At 47.7% G+C, this 21148-nt stretch overlaps 1 protein-coding gene across 2 annotated transcripts in view; it reads left to right on the top strand.

Moving 5' to 3' along the window:
- The window catches only part of PODXL2 (podocalyxin like 2), a 277786-nt gene that overhangs the window by 139557 nt on the left and 117081 nt on the right, over positions 1 to 21148 (top strand). For both annotated transcript variants that reach the window (XM_085624405.1, XM_085624406.1), the window contains exons 3-4: positions 8818 to 9551; positions 13410 to 13484. In XM_085624405.1, coding sequence (XP_085480531.1) covers positions 8818 to 9551; positions 13410 to 13484 — 809 coding nt within the window. The remainder of the gene's footprint in view (positions 1 to 8817; positions 9552 to 13409; positions 13485 to 21148) is intronic.

Below are 21148 nucleotides of genomic sequence, written 5' to 3'. Positions count from 1 at the left end.
GGTTTGTGGGTTAATCTGGCTTCTCTGGGGGGTGTGTTCCTTCAGCTTTGAAATGTAGTTTATCTCCCATGGCTTTAAATTCCAGAGCTTTGATCTTGCAATGATCCTGTGTATTTCGCAGTCGAGTCGCAATGTTTTCATCCCACCTCCACCTGAAAAGCATGTTGAAGGCGTTAGAACAAGGGTCCCTCTGCCCATCTGTACCATTCTGGCTCTTTTCATGTCTTAGGTGACATTGCGTTGTTTTATCACAGTGACCACTTATCGGTTGCTCTCCCAATGAGCACTACAGGCTTCGGGGCAGGGGGTACATTCATAATGTACCCCCACCAATATTCGAGGAAGGGGACCCCTACTTCTCCAGACTATGCAGAGACTGGTTGCTGGTGTTGATATGTGATCTGGGGTACAAGCCTTTTTACCCATCACCCCTGGGCAAGAGCGTCACACCGCCACATTGCGTGGGAATCACATTTTGTGTTATTTGTTGTGCATAGTATGCCTGTTGTGCAAGTGTGTCTGCCTCTCTGTAAGGGCACAGAGTCTGTGACATAGGAGGAGGGTCCCCCATCTTTGGTGACCCCATGGCGCAGCCAACATACATCCCACTGCAGACTTTTGTCTTTTCCTCTCTCTCCTCTCCTCCTATAACAGAAATGCACTGATGCAAAGGGAGCATCTCTTCCCAGTTGTCTCAGAGGAGAGTAGAGGTTGGAGATGAACACGGTTGAATTATTGGAATAACTAGAAGTCATTTTTATATGTAATCTATATTGAAAACCCGAGGCTTTAATGTGTCATAACACAATGATTGATAATAGGCACAAACAACAAATCTATCAGAACTAGCAAACACTAGACTCGTAGATTTAAATTGTAAGTAGCCCCTCTGCTTGCCATCATACAGGGTGCCAAGCAGGCCGCTAGTTTGTAAATGACAACATAGGGGTCAACAGCTGCAACATCTCTGTCCCCCTGAGGGGCACCCCTGCAGCAGGTCATATGAAGGTCAAATGAATGATAAAAAGCAGGGGCTGGTGCTGGGATGGGCTGATTGTGTAGGTGACCGTGGCCTGCAGCTCTTTTGCCTTAATTACTCCCTGCTCTGTTAATAACAAACAAGCCTTGGCAAATCACCGGGAAATGCTTAATAGCTTCTACATAGAGGTGAAGGTGGCATGGTCCGTGCAGAGATTAACGGGCATGTCAGCAGTGTGATCTCAAGCAGTCAGACATCTGCTGAGGAATAAAAATACACATCAAATCCCTGTAATCTCCAGGGCTGCCTGAAAAGGCCCCCGGGGATGCATTCCACAGGAGCAGGCCTGCTGCATGGAGGCTATAAGGGCGAGGGAGAGGTGCAGAGAGACGAAGGACTTGATGTAGCAGCGCTGTAGGATGTATGTCCCAAAATCCTATACAAAAATATTGCCTCACATAACCATTGTGCCCTAAATATAGTTTATTGGGTGTAGATTTTCTATTACGAACTCCAATGGGCCGGTATTTTCATGGGTGATATTTAAGACATGATATGTATGTCAGGTGATATTCAGGGGTGATATTTAAAACATGATATGTATGTCAGGTGATATTCAGGGGTGATATTTAAAACATGATATGTATGTCAGGTGATATTCAGGGGTGATATTTAAAACATGATATGTATGTCAGGTGATATTCAGGGGTGATATTTAAAACATGATATGTATGTCAGGTGATATTCAGGGGTGATAGTCAGGTGTCACACCGGGCTTTGTCCGCCGAGATGTGCTATGCATTCGGTGTAGGTCGGCTATTGATTTCGGTATAGGGGGGCTCTGCCTTTGGGAAAGGTGTGATGCCTTTGGTGTGGGTAGTCCATGCAAACACTTGTTGTCAAACCAAGTGAGTGCTCTGAACAGCATGAATGGATAACTCAATAACCACTGGCGGGGAGGGGGTGGGGGGGGGGCTTGCTCTACCCCTTTCTTGACGTTGATGGTTTAAGCCCTCGTGAGACAGCTAAAGGTTTCTCCAGTCAGACCTAAAATAGGTATTTTTGCCACTCTTTACAACTTGTGTTCTCAGCAAGGGGTTTCACAGTTTAATATTGTTTCTCCGTGCATCGGATGCAATCTTCACCCATGCTCTTTGCAAGAATCTATACAATTTGTGTCCTATTTTCCCATAATTACAAACAACACAGTTCTTGTTCTTGGAGCATGTCAAGGCCTGTGTGTGGTTCTCCACCTGCAGAGGTGTATGCTGCTTCCCTTCAACAAACCCTCAGCGAGACTTTACAAGGGAGTGAGACTTCCCATGGGATATGATAGTGGCCGCACCAGGTTAAAGGTCTAGGGGAATCAATCTGAAAATCAGGCAAGCTAGGAAAAATGAAGTCAAGTGTGTGCCCCGCCTCATGGGTGGGGCTGTAAACTTTCTGAGCCAGGTTCAAGGAGGCAAAAGCTTCAATGATCTGAGAGAGGCCACGTTTGAGCTGAGAGAGGCCACATTTGAGGTGAGAGAGGCCATATTTGTGCTGAGAGAGGCCACAGAGGTGTGTTAAAGTCTCCCAAAATGGTGAGATTAGCATATTGAATGCTGCGAAATGCAATTTCATCTAAAAGTGCAGCAACACACTTCTTTGCACACTTAGGGGGGCGGTAAATGAGTGCACCAGAGAGATGCATTTTATGACAGTTTAAGAGAGGAGAAGGCACCCTCATAGGCTCATAAAGGGAAGATGTAAAGGAGGAACAACTAAACTCAGATCCAAAGATAATCACAATGCTCCCCCTTCCCATCCTGTCTGCTCAAGTGCGGAATAGAAACGTGGGAGGGGGCTGCTAGGGCAATGTTAGGACTGGAAGAATCGGAAACCAACTTTTCCGTAAGAAAAAAACGCAACCCATTTGTTTGAGACAAGGCACCATGTCATATGTTTAAAGCATGGTTCGGAAGAGAGCGTGCATCGATTAGGCAAGCATTAAACTCGCAATCAAAGGCCTGGTTGCACACACCTTATTGAGAGCTGCTGTGGCTCGATCATTCTGCCCTACGGAAAGAGGGGGAACCTTTCCTGCGAAATTAATCTGAGCACAACAAAGCCCCTTGATTCGGCCCCCCACTCCCCAGGGGAAGGGGGATAGTGGCGGGACTGGGGGCCTCAGTGGAGGCCACCCCCGGGGAGCAGAGCCCGAACACCAAGGACCGGATTGGGTAGAGATAAGGGAGGGGAGAGAAGGAAGCGGGAACACCAGAGGATAGGGCTGGTAGTAGGGCTGGCCCAGATCAGCCGTAAATCTAAGGTAGGAATGTGTGAGGGAGGCAGGGGTATTTAAAGGTGGGCACCGGACACAAGGCCCTCTTTCTCCTGGAAAACTTGTAAAGAGAAGACCCGCCCACCCACCCGCTTAGGAGCAAGAATTGGAGGGGAGGGGTGGGTCAGCGGGGGGAAATTGTCGCAGAGGCATAGTGGACTTGCAAGAGGTCATCGGGTGTCAGATGTGAGGAACGGCAACGGATCTGAGAGGATTTAACGGTGGTAATGACAAAGCGATCCAAGAGGAATACAAGAAACAGGCTGGGAAGGGGGCACAGACCGCAAACGGGGCAGTCAGGACCCAGTGGGCACTGGCAAGCTCCTCAAGCCCTTTTGTTCTGGTGAACCGGAAGTAAACAATTAATTACGCAACGGAGGCCAGAGCCTGTGGCATGGAAGAAGTGGGGTAACGGTTACTGGGTCACCTTCCCAGAGAGGGGTATGGGAACAGTCAACCAGGTTGGCGGGCGGGAAGCACATTGCCTTGCCCAGGCAACAAAGAGGGTACGCACCGGGACTGAAGAAGCACAGGGTTGGGCTGGGAACAAACGCTTACCCGGAAGGAAACGTGTGGACACCGGAAGTGAAAGGTCACCCGGCCGGGTGGGAACCGGCTGGTTACCCGGGAGTGGGTGGGCACCGGAAGGCAAAGGGTCATCCGGTTGGGTTGGAAGCAGACGCTTACCCAAGGAGTGTGTGGCAACCGGAAGTAAAAGGTTACCCAGTCGGGCTGGAAGCAGAGGCTTGCCCGGAGTGAAAGGGAAGGGTTGCGTTCCCAGGGGGGATAGGTCACCAAGGGCAAGGTGAGCTGCACTGAAGGCAAGGCACAGGGCAGAGCTTATGGGGTAAGGACACAGGCTCTCCGGACAAAATAATGATGTGTAAAGGATCGCTTGCAAGTTGAAAATGCCTAATAAACTGCGGCCTCAATTCTTCCATAAAAAACACAAACTTGTGGTGGTCTGAAGTTATTGGGGTTCGGGTGGAGCGACCAGGTGGGGGGTGCCTCTGCTGAGCAGACACGAAAGGGGATTGCAAAACTGTTGCATATTAACTGATGAATGCAGGGCTGCTCTGGGTTCAGAGCTGTGAGGTGGCTTGCAGTATACATTATTACGCCCCTATCAGAAGCATAGATGGTGAAAACGGGAGCATGGCTGGTGCTGGACGCTGGTCGGTTGCTGAAGGTGCACACAAGCTTGCCCCTGGCACGCCTATGGCGCGCTGAAGTGCTGGTTAACTGGGCAGCCAGAAGGAAACGTTCTCACCCAATAAGGAGACTAGAGCGCCGCAACACAAAAAGGGCGTCCTCAAAATGTCCCATCAGTAGTAAAAACAAAAGAAAAACGATTCAGCTACTCCTGCAGGCCCTCACAGTAAATTATCCAAATAGATTTAAACATTTTAGAATTAAAACAGATCAGGAGACATAAAATCATGGCCAGATTTACAAGCGCCTTGCGCCTCTTTTACGCTGCCGTTGTGTCACTTTTGTGATGCAGCGGCGGCGCAATGCCAGCGCCATGGTGCGGGGTACTTACAACGTGATGCATCTGGGAGATGCGTCACTTTGTAAAGCCCTGCGCCACATGTAGGCGTTCCGGCGCGAGGGTGCGTTCCGGCGCAGGAACGCCTCCTAAAAGTGGCTGAGTGAATTCTACAACATTTCACTCAGCCACTTTTAAGGCCGTGCTGCGTCAAAACCCTGCGCCTGCTTGAAGCAGCCGTAAGGATTGACGCAGCATTTTAAAGATAGGGCACCCCGAGCCTTGCTGGTGCTGCATCACGCTTGCGACGCAACTCTAGCAATGCGCCGCCTTTACGGCAGCAGATGCGTCACGCATCTGTCCATTTTTGCCCCATGGTGCGCCGCATTGTAAATGCGGCGCATCCATGGTGGCGGAGCCGTGACGCACAGTAACTGGCGCATCCCTGCTGATATGCAGGGATGCGCCAGTTATTGTAAATCTGCCCCATCGTTTTTGCATTTTGTAGTGTAATCCTAGACCTAATAGCTGCTCACGGGAGGGAGGGTATAGGACTGTGACGAGGAGGCCAGTGACTCAGGGTGATGAGGATTGGCTGTAATATTCGTTATGCTTTGTCCGTCTTCCTAGTCCCAGTCCTTGATGCTTGAGGACTTAGCAAAGCTCACAATAATGGCACCGATAATTATTATCATGGTCATGCGAGATTTATTCACCTTTAATCAATTAATTCATTGGTAACCTAAGAATTCCAGCACCAGACTTGGAGTGACATTGAAGGATTAATGCGTAATGGTAGCCTCCGGTCTTGTAATGACACTATCCAGCTGGTATCCACTATCCAAATCTCCTGCAGAGAAACACAATAGGCTTCCACCTAGGATGTAGACATTGCTCCTGTGGAGTGACCCTACATATTCTCTGGCTTTTAACATCCACAAACAAAGCCTCAGAATCATTACATGATCCTTCAAATATTGGCAAACCAATGTCTTCTGATAAATGAAACTTTGATTGAACTTTCGGTTTGAAGTTTGGATCCCAACGCAGTGCTACTCTGTCCGGAAAACCCCTGACATATGGATACAATAGCACCAAAGTCCCTAGCTCCCAGCGGAAGTGATGGCAATCAGAAGACCTACTTTAGCCCCAACTCAAGCCATTTCTGTTGATTCCAAAGGCTCAGACCAGCTTTTTCTGCAGACCTCTGAGCACTACAGAAAGATCCCAAGTGGTCACTGTATTAGAAATCACAGTTTTTTAAGCCTAAAACTTTTGAGGAGTCAAAATGGTAAAGGCATTACCTTTGATATGTCATCACTGAACTCCCGGAAAGCTCTAATCGCTGCCAGTGGACCTCTGAGGTGGAAGCAGGCAGAAGTTTTAATAAACCATCCCTTAAAATGCCTAATATCTGAAAGAGATCACACACAGCTGGATCTAAGGGGTTGATTTATATCTTGGCAGACGGATTGTACTCTGTCAGGGCGACAGAGTAAAGTACTCCATCGCCCTCAGGAAGTACTTGTCTGACAAATTTAGAGATGTCTGTCAGCCTGTCGGACATTTCTAGCATTCACAGGAACTGTGTCAAGGAAACATGATGAAGCTGTACATTTCAAAATGTACTTTTCAAAAACAAAACCCGAAAGTGGATTTTTATTTTTGGAACATGAGAGTCATCTCCCATGGTAAAAGGGGCTATATGAGCGGGCGGACATATAGCCATTTCTCCTATCGCCGTAACTCCATTGAGCCGTTGTAGAAGTTTAGCCACCGTGGAGACAGAGTCGTTTCTGCTGTTGCCAAACTATGATCCGCCTACTTATAAGTTTGGGGGGACAGACCGTTATATTGGCAGCAGGGATACTCTATTGCGACAGAGTATGCTTCCACCAATATATCAATCGGGCTGATACTTCTCAACCAGACACTATTACAAAAATTGACCCAATGTTTTTCATAGGATGATAAAGTTGAAGGCTACCTGGAATCCTAAATGTCCACGGCTAATTGTTTTGAGCATTCCATCCTTTAAAGGCCTAACATTTCAAGGTCCATGCGATGAGATGCAGATGGGTAAGTTGGGAGTCAGCAATAGATGCTGTAGAGGTGGGCGGTTAAATCTTCCATGGGTAACTGGCTCTATAAAGCTAACCATGAGTGACCCGGACAGATTGGTGCTACCAGACTCATTGTCACTCTCTCCCAGGTATCTTCTTCGGACAGAGGGGAATTGGTGGAAAAGCAAACCAGATTCTTTTAGGCCAAGGGACCGGCAGAGCATCTGCTGCCGCATTCTTGTCCTCCAACTCAAGATGGACGCTCTGTGCAAATAACACAATAAAGTGTATTAACTTAGACCACTGCCAGAGACAGAAACTCGCAAGCCATCATGGGAGGGAGTGTGGTACTCCGATGGTGCGATGTAAACAAAAGAAAGTCTATACTATGCATAGCTGACTGTTTTGTAGAGCCTGGGTAGAGCTGTCTCCAAGCGAGGCCTCTTCTCAAGCAGTAAGGACTGAGATGAGGAGGATGGATGAAGGGTTAATGCTGTAATACTGAATGGGTTCCCTTGATCTGAGGACTCTACCTCGTAAAGAAACAGTTTTTCCTTACAAGAATTCCACCAGGTTTAACTTTTCGAAGACTGTGTTGGGAAAATCCATGGTATGATGCTTACCACAAAACTTTGAATCCTGATTTGGATACAAACTCCTATTCACACTGACTGACTGAGAAGGGGCTTGGAATAAAGCCTATTTTGTCTCACTGTTGTCATAGTAGATCATCCTATTTTCCATAGGAGCTCCTGAACCAATCATATAAGACTGTCTACTTCGAATTTTAGCACAGACGTCTTCGACTGTTGAGAAAGGGATTTTCTAATTTTCCTGCAAAACACCCATAGAAATCCACTAGCAGTTATATAAAGATTTGCAGAAACGAAGAGAAGCAGAAAAATGGTACAAAGGTGGATGTCACTGAAGTCCTCAAGGCAGTGCTTAATTTGAGCCGGTAGTTTCTGGAGCTTGGCACCCGCACTTAATTATCTGCACCGGCACTTATAACCATCTGCCACATGGTGGCACTGTTTGTCTAATTTAGTGATGAGCACAACAGTTGTTTATTAATTCATCCTACATTTAAAATGACTAATACCTGCCTCCCATGCCATTCTTATAGCTTGGGGGACCTGTAATAGTCTGGATTGTCATGCTTGTAGGAGTGTGATGGTTAGTAGTTGTGTTGGTACTGTCATTGGCAGTGCTGGCAAGGGCAATGGGTGGTGCAGGCTGCAGTGTCTCCCTATCGAGGGCCCTGGCACTTATTTTTTGTTTACAAACTAAGCTCTACCTCAAGGCTCAGATAAGAGTGGGAAGAAAGCAGAACGCCCTTGAAGAAGGGATAGAGCAGGAATATTGCTGTGGGGGGGGATGTTAGGTCAGCCTCTGTTTTAGTGGCGCAAGGTTGAGATTGAGTGGTTATGACAATGGAGGCAACGAAAGAGCTGTCAATCTGGGATAGGGCAAGGGTTGAAATAGTTCCAGGATCAATGTGGGGAACAGCCATTACAACGCGGTTATTACCACGCTGTGCAGTTACATCTCATGCGTTACAACGCATGCGATGTTACAACGCTATGCCATTAGAACGCAAGTCTGTACATCGACTTGCGCTAGATGGCGTGCTAACATTACAAATAGTGTAGTTTACTATCCCAACACCTTCCCTACTGTTAAGTGGACTGGAGTTGGAATAGTAAATTACACTTTTTTAATGTCAGCACGCCATCTAGCGCAAGTCGATGTACAGACTTGCGTTCTAATGGCATAGCGTTGTAACATCGCTTGCGTTGTAACGCATGCGATGTAACTGCACGCGTGGTAAAAACCCACGTTGTAATATCATACATCCGATCAATGTGCATATACCACAGCCAGAAACCTTATGGTGTCAGATAATGACTATTAAAATATGATTGTTTTATTTGGACATTGACCAGAGATGTTTTTGTTGCAGATTACACCTTCCCTGTATCCTCTCAAAGGACAACCCCAAGAGGAAATGAAACCGAGCTCAGGGATCGCTGGGAAACAGCCACGCCACAGCTGTCCATGGACCTGGCAGACCGGGCTACGCACACATCGTACACCCATGCTATCCCAAATGAGGACGTAGTACTCTTGATGGAACAGGACCATAAGACGCAAGACAGGGAGAAAGATTTGCAGGACTCTGATTCTCCAAAATGGAGGAATGATTTGCTTTATTCCATAGTGTCCTCTGTGGACCCCAGCATATCCATGCTGGTCACAGAGCCAGAAGGGGGGAAGGAGACTTCAGAAGAGGACACAATGATTCATGGTCTCGACTCGACGTCCGAGGTTAGCCTACATCCAAGTCAAGTTCCACCCTCTGCCATCCTGCATGCTACCTCTTCTGAGTTTGTTGACATGCCTGCCCACCCACCAGAAAACCCTACAAAAAACCTTGTGCAATGGAAAACTCCAGAGGGAATTGCTGATGAAGACTTTAAAAACCGACTTGCAGTGCCTACAGGCCCCCACAGAGCTTCTAACGAGAGGTCACCTTCCTCGTCTTTGAAAAACGAGGAGCATCACACTATAGCACACCATGCCAGAAAGGTTCCTGAGGCTATCAGCTCCGCACCAAAAAAATTGGGGGACACCCCGGAAGTTGAAGAAAGTCTCAAAATCGAGTTATCTGAAGAAGCACTCTGGAGTTCACCTCAGGTAGGGCAACCAATTATTATATGTACTTATACGTCATACACTGGCTTATGCACCTGTTAACAGTAGCGGCCTAAGTTAATTCCACCCCAAGTGCGGAGACACCGCACTTGTAACTTTACTACACGTATGTACCTTTGTGAATCAGGCCCAGAATGAGCGACTATCATTGCTTATGTTATTCATACAATTTGTTGGATTATTGGTAAGCTCCAAACACCATCTTTTGTTCTATGTACAGTTTATTGCTAGAGTTATCAAATGCTCCTAAATCAATACGTTAACTTGGATTGTGGACCAAGGGTGCAAGCTCAGGTCTACCCCTAATTTGAATTTGGTCAATAGAAGATGGGAGGCATCATGCCATGGCAGTTTGATGGCTCCACTGGTCCTTCAAGGTGAGATCTCTCTTTGACTTGACCCGCCTGACTCGAGATCATGTATGTGCACCTACGGACATCTCCAGTTTCCACAGGCCTCCTCTGGGTTTTGTTGCTTTAGAGCAGTGGAGGAGATACCGACCACACACTAGCACCTGAGCTTGCTCGCACTCTTAACTATGATCACGCGCTTCTGCGCCCTTTAGAAAATATGCTGCAACAATCAAGAATGCTCCCTTCCCTGAAAGTAGCGACATCTCTCAAGAAGCCATTGGGGTGTAAAGCTTGTGCATGATTCTAGGTTGGGATCTTACCATGCTGAGAGCAAACATGACCCTACTGCAATATCGATTAAAAAGGGCGAGGACCGTGTATAAACAATATTAACCGAACCACAAAACCCTACTAACCCGTTACAATTACTTACTAGGGTTTAATGTACTTTGGGACACATTTTCACTTCACAAAATCTTTTATTTTGCATTCTTATAAAATATTCACAGTTTATGACATTTCGTTAAATCAATTTATCGCTCAAATATCATATTACTAAACATTAGAACAAGACAACTAATGTCATAAAGCCACCAGAAACACCAACCTCTCTCATACTTCAAACAAACACATTCTTCCATACTAAAAAACACACACCCTTGACCAATCATGGATCCAAACTCAACACCACTTGTATTGATTTACACAACTCTGAAGAAATGTCAATGAGCCCTAAAGACAAGCCAACCTAAGCCATCTCCACTCTTTCCATAAGCATTCTGAGGGGATAAATTAATGAGACTGTAGTAGAATTTATTGTATGTGATTAGTCTGATTAAAGAAAAATCAGTGATTCCAGAACTAAAATGTATGTAAACTAAAAAAGCAATTAATCACAGCAACAAGTGTCCAATAAAAGTATACATAAGTATTATAAGGCAATATCGTTAAAAAGTCTAAAATGTTTGTGAAGCCTCTTTGCTGTGTCCCTTAAAAACATCATTACACGACTAATAATTTATTAACTTTCACCCATGGAACATAAGGCGACCATTGATTTTATTGACCTTCGCGATTCTTTATTAAAAATTACAAGCAATGTTTTTGCGCAAGTCTAACAATACATGGTCAATAAAGGTTAAATGATCCACTCTTTCTACACATAGACCACATGAGTGACACAGATGATTTTGTTTAAATATTTGTTCCCAGGAGACCTCAAATTCTGATTTGGGAATAAACACAACAAGGTAAGTCGAAGAAAACAGTGATACCCTAGTGCTTGATCATTACTTCTTCATCAGAGAATTTAACTGAGACTTAAAATAGGAAGAATTTAATCAGGCTGAATGAAATAGCCATAATGAAGCAGTTGAAGTTGTTGTGCACAACCCAAGATAAGTTCAGTAAATTTTCACAACAGTTAAGGAAAGGCTTGTTGAGGTTTATTTCTAAATTAATTCTGTGATGCCAAGTAGACTGTCATAGGTTCAGCAGTTTCCACATAGAATTCAAGCGCATCAGGTCCATGGTTTTTGCCTGGTGATGCAAGAGGCCAGTCTGGCGACATTTGAACACTTTGTTAGCCCATTAAAGAGCCCTCATGACCTATTGTAATAAGCCACAGTGGCTGCACCATAGGTCTGGCAGGTGTCTACCTGAACCCATGAGTCCACCAGGTACTTGGTAAAGGATATGACATTATCACCGGAGAAGTGGAGAGCTTTCATGCTTTTTGGCAAAGCCCAGTGACAACACCACAAACACTTGTGTTTGTCCTGTCCTGGGCATGTTGGGGGATTTCCTGCCAGATGCCAGAATCTCTTGGGTGTCAGAAGAGAGTCCTAGGTGACCAGCGATGACCCCTCAGAGAGTTGTTGGAGCTAATCTTTGGAGTTGCATGACGCTCCCCTCTTCCATTGGTCAGGAACTCTGGCCATATTGACGATTTAAAGGCCACTTTGCCAATAAGCTGCAGGATGTCTGAGCACCAGACCAGGTGGGATCAAACTTGGGCACCAAGATGGCAGAGAAATCGAAGTTCTCCAGTACTGGAACTACAGTTACAGGTAAGTAACTCATTTTCTTATCCTTAATCGACATAGGGCCCTCTGGAGAAGGGTAGTTGGATGAAAACCAGAGAGAAACGTCACTGACCGTCCAGCGGGAGTCCATCTCTTAGAGATCCTGAACTCCTACTCTTCAAGAGGCAAAACTGGTTCCCTCTCTGTGAAGATGCCTTACAGACTATGGGCCTTTTTTGTAAGATTTTGCTGTAGGGCAGCGCGGTGGCCTTGTTGCTGCGCTTCCCTACGACAAAAGAAAGGGGCAGGAATGCGCGGTATCTATCATATACGACGCATTCCTGTTCTTTTCCCCTGCGGTGGCGCACAATAGGTTGCCAGGCACCAATGCAGGTACCTTTTCGCCAAGGTGCAAGGGGGCCTGCGTTGCAGGGATGATTGTGTTTCTCAAGGAAGGAAAACCTTCCTGAACAAAAACAATCGCAAGAGGCTTCTTCCTTTTTCTCTGTGTGCTGCAGAATGCATCATACGTAGAGAACGGATACTGCAGCATACACAGAAAAATGAAAAATGAGGAGAAATAAAGGCCTTTTCCTCGCTGCGCCTCCCTTACGGCTCCGGAGCCATACGTTGTTGCCGCGGCCACAGAGTTATGATCCCTCGTAAATCTGGGGCAGTGTCAAAAAGCCATGGGTGTAGCTGGGAATTCCCACAGCAACACCCATTGCATGCCCCGTTAGCGCAGAAAACTGCATTAAAGGGAACGATACTTACAAGGCCGTATTAAGCCACGCAAAGTGGCTTAGTGCGGCCTGACAGCAGCGGCCCATGCAGGTAAGAGTGTGGGGCGGTGGTGCGATGTCGACAGAGGACTACGGGGGGGGGGGGGGTTGAAATTAAATAAATAATTGATTTTCCCTCGTGGTCGTCTGTCAACATCCCCCCCACCCGGCTGCCTCGTAAACACGGAGCAGGCACCTGCGACACTGGAGCATTGCAAAAAAGTGACGCTCCGGTGGCGCAGAGGCCTTGTAAATGAGGCTCTATAATTGCAACCTACAGTACTCAAACATAGGATTAAGGGCTGGATGGTTCAGTTTTAGTTTGTGGAGTGAGCGGAAGTGCCTGCTCAGGCTGGCTGCTCTGTGATTCAGAAACTCAGCCAGCCATGTGTTCGACCAGGATGACATGCCCGAAGGTGGCCCATTTCTGTTAGTGCGCTGCCAGGTGGAAGAATTGTGGAACATTTGCTCCCCTGCTTTCTAATGTCAAATTGATGGGATTGTTGTCTCCATTCTCCATCAATCAGCGCCTTCGGCCTAAGCACTGGGCTCAGTTTCCCCTCCCTCTTTTAGATCACCCTGGCTCCATGAAGCGCCTTTGATTTTTGAAAGACTCTGGTAAGAAAGCCATATATGGCCCCGAATGGAATTAATGACTCTGCCCCACTTTTTTTCTTACAGGTCATTTGCAAAGACTGGAGCAACCTGGCGAGCAAAAATTACATCATCCTCAACATGTCCGACGACATCACTTGTGTAAGTGGCATCTATATTATTCAAGTGTGGCCAGTGCTTAATTTGTAAACAAATAAGTGCCGGAGCTCAGAGTTTTGCTCAGAAGTTCGTGCCCGGTGCTATCAAAGGTGGGGGGACTCTGTAGCCTTGATTCCCCCTCACGCCTATTTATTCAGACACCACATACTCCCTGCCTCTTTATCTCACTCCTGCAGGTTCTTTCTCATCACAGCTTTCTCCCTTTGTCACTGTTTTTAGGGCTTCCTCTTCCTCTTCCTCCTCCTTTCCCCTTTTGTTTTTTTCTCTCTTTCTTTGCATCAAAGTCAGTTGTTGAAAGATAAGCCTAGGTCTCCAAAAATCAGTGCTCGGGAGGTGAGGGGGGAAGGGGGTTACCACCGGCTCAAATTAATCACTGAAGGGCACACTTTGTCCGAACATTTATTGGGCCTTCAGTGGCTGCAAGGCGTGCAGGCTGCCGTCCCCCTGACTTCCGGTGCTGGATCATGGCTGTCTGTCTGCCTTGTGTTTCAGCCCCTGTGGATACCTCTCAGGCTGTATTCCATATTTACAGGAAAACTGTAGACATAACTGTAACTGACTCAAAAAGACTTCTTCTAGAGCAAATTTGGGGAATCCAATGAGCTCTTTCGCTCCAGATTTGCCCTGTGCAGATGTGGGTGAATGTGGGAGACAACGGTGGGTGTAAACGTGGCCTCCCAAGGACAGCTGCTAACTTTTTGCTGTGACTCGGACGTTCTGTGAATAGGTGCCATAATGCATATCCTACAGATCTATGGAATGTCCTTTACAAAGTCCAATATCTTCCATAGTAGGTGGGCGCCTACAGGCCTGTGTGGGTAATTCTGCAGTATTAAAAAAACTACAATTCCTAATGATGCCACTACCAAGAAAAAGCAGGAAGGGTTCCTGGGAGCAGGAAGTATTCTGGGCCTGTGGTGGCCATTGCATTTAGGAGTGGACGCTTGAAACTCCAAGACACTGCCCTGCACCTCCAAGGTCTGCTAGTCCACATGGTTCCCTAGTCCAGCAGGAGTGCGGTGAGGGCAAATCTGAGATAAATTTGTGTTGTTTGGAAGTGTGAAAGAGCCCTGGAGGGTTCTAAGCTGACACCGGGAGTCATGCTCAAGAGCTTGCACTCAAAGGACCAACGGTTGTACGACGGTACAACGCAGGCAATTACTTTGCATGCCTTTGACACGCATTTTTTGTGCGCATATTTTTACTGCGAATATGCATTTAAAATGCATGTCAATACTACGCATTGTTTTTACATTTAAAAACAATGTATTTGTGGGGGGAGACCTCCACAACCGCAACTTACCCTAAACGTGTGGTATTGGCATGCGTTGTAAATGCATATTCATGGTAAAAATATGCGTGCTAAAAAATGCGTGGTAAAGGCACAACGAGGTAAAAACCTCATTGTAAAGACTGTTTCCCAGGACCAACAGCCTGGGAGCGCCTTCTTCTTGGACTGTCCCTGGTCCAATGCACCTCTCTGCTGAACCGGAGCACTCAAGGTCGTGGTCAGTTTCCCAGCCTAGGAAGTGGGTGGTTTATAGACGCCATTCTTGGACATGGCCAGAGCCACAGAAAATATCTGCATTTTGTGAGGGAAGGACTCTGCCCCCCTATCAAGGAATTTATGTTCTAAATCAGGTCGGCAACCAGCAGTTTTACAAGGAGCCTAGTGGCGAATGCTGCTTTTCTGAAAAGGAGAGCCTTTACGTCTATCCATATATGATCAATAAAGAATTTAAGTGTATTTCAGCAGAGGCGTGACTCCATGCACGGAGCATAACCCTATCTATGCGTGTGTATTTGTCTGATTTCACAGAGACTATTCGGCATTCAAATCCAAGGCAAGGATTTTGGGTGCTCCTAGTAAAATCATATTTTACCTGTCTGGGCGCCCTCTCCGACGGCATCAGGCCACTTTCAAGGCCATTTGTTACAGTCAGGTGCCCTTTTGTAGTGGCACCATAAGGCAGACGCCTACAGCTGCCTCAGTGAAGCGCTGGTCCTGACAGCAGTTCAGACCTCAAACAACAAAGGAAACACTGTATGCTAACAAAGACACCAGTAGCAAAACCCATGAGATCGTTCACCTCCCAAACCCTATTCACCCCCACCATTCTCTACCTAGACCGTTCCCAACCCAGACATCTCCATAGCTGGACACACCTCCCAAACCTCCCTGTCCTGACCTCCCCTTCTGCCCAGTTCATACAGATCTCCCATCCACTCATTCCCTTCCAGACCACTCCCAGCCAGCCAAAGCCCCTCCAGGCTGTCCCCTAGTCAGACCTCCCCGTTCAAATCCTCTTCCTTCGAGCTGTCTCCAATCACACCATCCCCCACCCTCAGCACTCCATTCCAGACATTTTCTGCTACATTTACCTGTTTCTTTGGAAGCTGAAGAGTAGGGGTGGGTGGTAAACTCCACTCCTCCGGTGGAGTTCACTGAGTTTTGCTGAATCCGTGCTCCGCTTGGAGCACGGAGTTTCAGAAAAACTCTGCCAACCACCATGTGGTGGATTATTTTCTCGAGCGCTGTCGCCAAGCTGGTGAGCATGAATGAGAAAATCAAGAGCTAGACTGCCTCCTGGTGAGATTTCTCAACTCGGCGGTTGCGGCAGGTCGCTACTTCTCACGGTGAGAAAGCTGCAGCTCGTTGTGCGAATGCTGCAGCTCGAGTAGAAAATCTACTCAAGTGGCATAAAGATGCATTGCCTGTTGGCACGCCGCCTGGTGCCTTTCGCGCTAATTTTACAGCCAAGAACAAGCTCTCGGCCCTAGAAATCAGCACGAGCAGTGCGACGTACCCCAACTCTGCCCCTTACAGAGCTCTGTGAAATCTCACGGAGTTTTGGGGAAAGTCTGTGGAACTCCATGGAGTGAAACTCCATGAGTTGCGCCCACTGCTAGTAAAGAGTTGTTGGGCAAAACTGACGCCTCTGTCCACATACTGGGTAGAAAAGCAGGATGAGTGTTGTGGCTGAAGCACACTGAGGGGCATATTATCAAGACAGGCGATAAAATGATCGCCGCTTTGGCGGCAGAAAACTGCCGCTGAGGCGGCGATAATGGGCTTGATAATATGCTCTATGGAATTCCAATTGAAGCCCATGTTAGATGTGAAGGATAATTTTATTGCTTGTCTTGATAATATGCGCCTAAGAGACTTAGGGCCATATGTAGGTAGCTAAATACCGGTCGGTAACGGCCTAAATTCGGTAAATATCCCGTTACCGACCGGTATTTAGCCAAGTGAGATGTAGGAGTCCAAAAAGAAGGATTCGAGAATTATGAATCGGTAAATACCGATTCATCTTTACCGAATTCTAAATTTCAGATTCATATTTACCGAATTCATATTTACCGATTCGGTAAATATGAAATGGTAAAACGAGAAAAGAGATGTAGGTAAATTCGGTATTACCGAATTCCATGAAATTCGGTATTTAAGAGTCGGTAATTAACACTGAGTGAAAGCAGGTGGTAATCAGCCACAGTGCATATAAGCAGTCCCAAAATGCAACAGCGTGAACACCATGGCGGCTCTGTATGTGATTGCAAGGCGCCTACGTCTACAGGCAGCAGGTCTGAGGATTTGGAGACGGGAGGAACGCATTTACAGACAGCGCATCACACTCTTTCAACAGACTGAGGCTGAGATACATGAAAGATACAGGCTACACCCACAAACCATCATGGACCTGATAAGGGACCTGCACCCACTCCTGGACCAACCAACAACAAGGGCGCATGCCATACCACCACATGTGCAGGTGCTCTGTAGCCTACATCTACTCGCATCTGGCAGTTACCAGGGGGTGATAGCTGCGGTAAGCGGGGTATCCCAGAGTTGCCTGTCCCGTTTCTTCAGGAAGTTCCTGGATGCCATGATGCAGAGAATGCAACACTACATTAGCTTCCCAAACACACAGGCTGAACTGCTGAAAACAAAGACCGACTTTTACCAGATGGCACAGTTCCTGCATGTCATAGGCTGTATTGATGGCACACACATTCCAATCTGCCCACCAGCAGCCACTGAGCACATCTACAGGAACAGAAAGTCCACCCACTCCATAAATGTGCAGGTAATCTGCGATGCAGGCAACATAATCACTGATATCGTAGCTAAGTTTCCTGGGAGCACCCACGACTCCTACATCTTCCAGAACAGTGGGATCTACACACGCCTGGTTGGCGGAGAATTTGGAGAAGGATACCTGCTGGATAATACACTGTGACGCTCCCTAATACTTACCGCATATGAATGTGTATTGAGGTATGTGACTAATGGTACTCTCTTACTCACCTAGGCGATAGTGCATATGCCGTGCGGTCATTCATCCTCACTCCCTACCTACACCCATCAACCCTGAGTGAGAGACGATATAATGTGGCACACAAAACAACACGCAACGTGGTGGAGCGCACGTTTGGACTATTGAAAAGCAGGTTCCGCTACCTCCACAAAAGCGGAGGCGCACGCCAGTACACACCCATCATCTGCTGCAAGATCATTGCCACTTCTGCAATGCTGCACAACCTTGCCACGAAGACAGGTACAGAGGTGGAAATAACAGAGTTTGAGGACAATGATGATGAGTTTGCACAGCCAGAGCCCAACGCAGCAGGAGTGGCAGCAGCAACAGATGGGAGAGTGAGACGGGCAGAGATCACATGCAACTATTTCTAACTAAGTAAGGGGACACAGCCAGTAGTTGGATGCTATGACGTAGTTTTATTTTTGCGGCACTACGCCACAACACAACGGCACAACTGGCCTAACAAATTGGTGACATCCATAGTTGGAAGTCAAGGGTTCCTTCACCCAACTGTGTCCTGTAATTGTGTGCTGCATCAGCGTCTGCGCCCACGCACTACAGTGCGGGATGCCAGTGATTGAGTATCCTCACTGGCTGTCGGACCAGTGGCAGCCCCATGCCGACTGATGCTCCTCCGTGTGTCTGTGACAGGGGGGTAATGCTGCTCCTACTGGTGGTGTCCTCGCTGTCCCCAGCATCCACAGCACCAGTGGTGGCAGAGTGGCTTGTAAGCAGCACCTCAAGTGCACTGGTCACCCTCACCATCCCCCTTGACACATCATTGCTGCAGTGCGCAAGCCCCTCCTGCATTGCCACGGAGCGCCTGCAGAGCAGAGAAGTGGCAGTTGCTAGGCGGTTCACTGCCCTTGTGTGGTGATCAATTTTCTGCCTCTCCCTCCGCCGTGTTGCTCTGTCCTCATCGAATTTTGTGCACAGCAGCATGACGGACTGGGACATGTCCCGCATGCCCGCAGCCATCTCCCTCATGCCCTCAGCCATTGAGCTTATGCCCCTGTCAATGTTGCCCATTGTGTCATTTAGGCCCTTCATCTGGCGCTGTACTGACTGGATTGCCTTGCCTTGTAGGCGCTGCACCTTCACCATGGTGGCCTCCAGCCCTAAGAATACACCATGGCTCTCACCCTGTGGAGGTGGACTGCGCACCCGAGCCCTGCGGCGGCGTCTGGCACCTGTGTGTGCTCCCTCAGAGGCGGAGGGCAAACCGGCATTGCTACCATCCAGTGGCACAGTGGATGTTTCCTCCCCCCTCGAGTCTTCTGATGAGGACTTTGACACATGCAGTCTGGCAACTGCACGCCTCCTAGACCTGACCAATGCAGGTGGTGTTGATGCGGGTGAGGCCAGCAGGAGTGGCGAGGGTGGATGTGGTGGCGAGGTGTCCCTGCAGCCCTGCATTGCTTACATCATAATACATTTCTGCATCACTATCTCATTGTCCTCTGCCTGCTTATCGCTTATGTGTGTCACATGCCTTGTTGGTCTGTGCGAATCTTGTCATGATAGGGGTTTCACAGACTACATCTCCCATAATGCATTGCTGGTATGCACAAACCCCTGTACTGGAGTGGGATTCACATTGCCCAATTGGGGATTTGGGATAGGGGAAGGGGGGGCACACTGCTGTGCATGCGTCTTACCTTGTTTGGTAGCAGCTCTGGCAGAGCTGTCTGCATCCTCAATCCCAACGACACTTTCGGGCTCAATCGTGGACTCCACGAGCTCCTCAAGTTCAGTCAGGGCAGGTGCCCTGTTCCTTCCTCCTCCTGTCCGGCTGGCCTCTTTCTTCAGATCAGCCCTCTTCCTCTTTGTGATGATACGGATGTCGTACCACCGCTTCTTCAGCACATCAATGTCCCGGAGGGTCACTCCGATGGCATTTACCTGCGCCTGGATTCCAAGCCAGATCCGTCTTTTCTCTGATTCAACCACTTGCAGGGACTGCTTTCCAAATAGCTTATTGTGCTGCTTCACCACCTCCTCCACAAGTACCTGCAGTTCCTTTGGACTGAATTTTAGTTTCCTCTTCCTTTCCCCTCCATCTCTCTCTGTGTCCTGGCTGGCCATTGTGTCAGATTTCCTGTGCAAGTTAAGCCACTGGCTCTGTTGCTCTCCTCTGCACTCCCAGCCTCTCCAGAGTCTGCTGATTGTGTGCACCTGCCTGGGTGTGGCCACTTCCTGGTTGGGTGGGGTGTGGTTTGCACAGGATTGGCTGATTCCTCAATTGCTGTTCATTTCAATTAGCGATTCGGTAAATTCCGATTCGGTATTTACCGATTCGGAAAATACCTAATCGGTATTTACCGATTCGGTAAATACCGTTTCGGAAACACCAGTCGGTATTGTAGAATCGGTAAACATTTACCGATTTTTACCGAATCGGTAAAAGTTACCGAAAAATTAGGTACAGAGCAAATACCGATTTCTAAATGCCGATTCAGTAAAATTCGGTATTTAGGAATCGGTATTTCTAGGTTACCTACATATGGCCCTTAGAGTTGGACAGAGACTCTGGAGCAGTGCATGCAGGGAAGAACATTCATTCCAGATTGATGGAGTTCGGCATGAGTGAGCGGACAGCCACACACAGTGGCCTATTGCTATTTACAGTTAGACTGTGGAGCTGGACTGGAGTCTAGATGCGAGCGAGGAACCATTGAAATGAGAACAAAACATATGTCGTAGTGGCGTAATGCGAAATGACTCCCCCATGCACAATGTGATGAGGGGCCCCTGAGTCTCCCATATCTAACAGATATTAATTAACTGAATAGGGACCAGAAGGGGCTGCAGGGGCCTGCATTATGCCGCTGATGGGTCTTGTCTGTGTAGAGGTGGTAGAAGAATCCCAATGAAATAGTTATGTTGCCCCGAGAGGTGGTGTAAGACCCACAACTGGGCTTTGGGGGGGCTATTTGAATATGTATTGGGCAGTAGCAGGGCATCCTCCAAAAAGTGTCAGATGCCGTGTCTGCCAACCTCTCAGTTCCTGCCACCTTATTTAGAGATGAAGGAACCACTGAGTTTCTGCCGGAGACCCCTTCCTGTCATGCCAGCTGCCGCAGACCACCAGCGCCATGGCCTTAGAAGGCATGCCTTAATTATGGCCTGGCTTCAGCAGCTGTTTTTTCCTGCCCGGAACACACATGCTCAACATGGAAGTCCTGGACAGCAAGAAAGAACAATGTTCCTGATAGGCTAGTAGAAAAGCGGCCATGACCTTTTTCAGTGAATGCATTTTTGTGAGAAAAAAGAATAGCCACTTTTTTAAATATGGCGGCCTTGTTGTCGCACAGCCTGTCCACC

The sequence above is a fragment of the Triturus cristatus genome, chromosome 9 (assembly GCF_964204655.1).
Source record: "Triturus cristatus chromosome 9, aTriCri1.1, whole genome shotgun sequence".
Lineage (NCBI taxonomy): Eukaryota > Metazoa > Chordata > Amphibia > Caudata > Salamandridae > Triturus > Triturus cristatus.
This window is presented reverse-complemented; position numbering and strand designations above follow the sequence as displayed.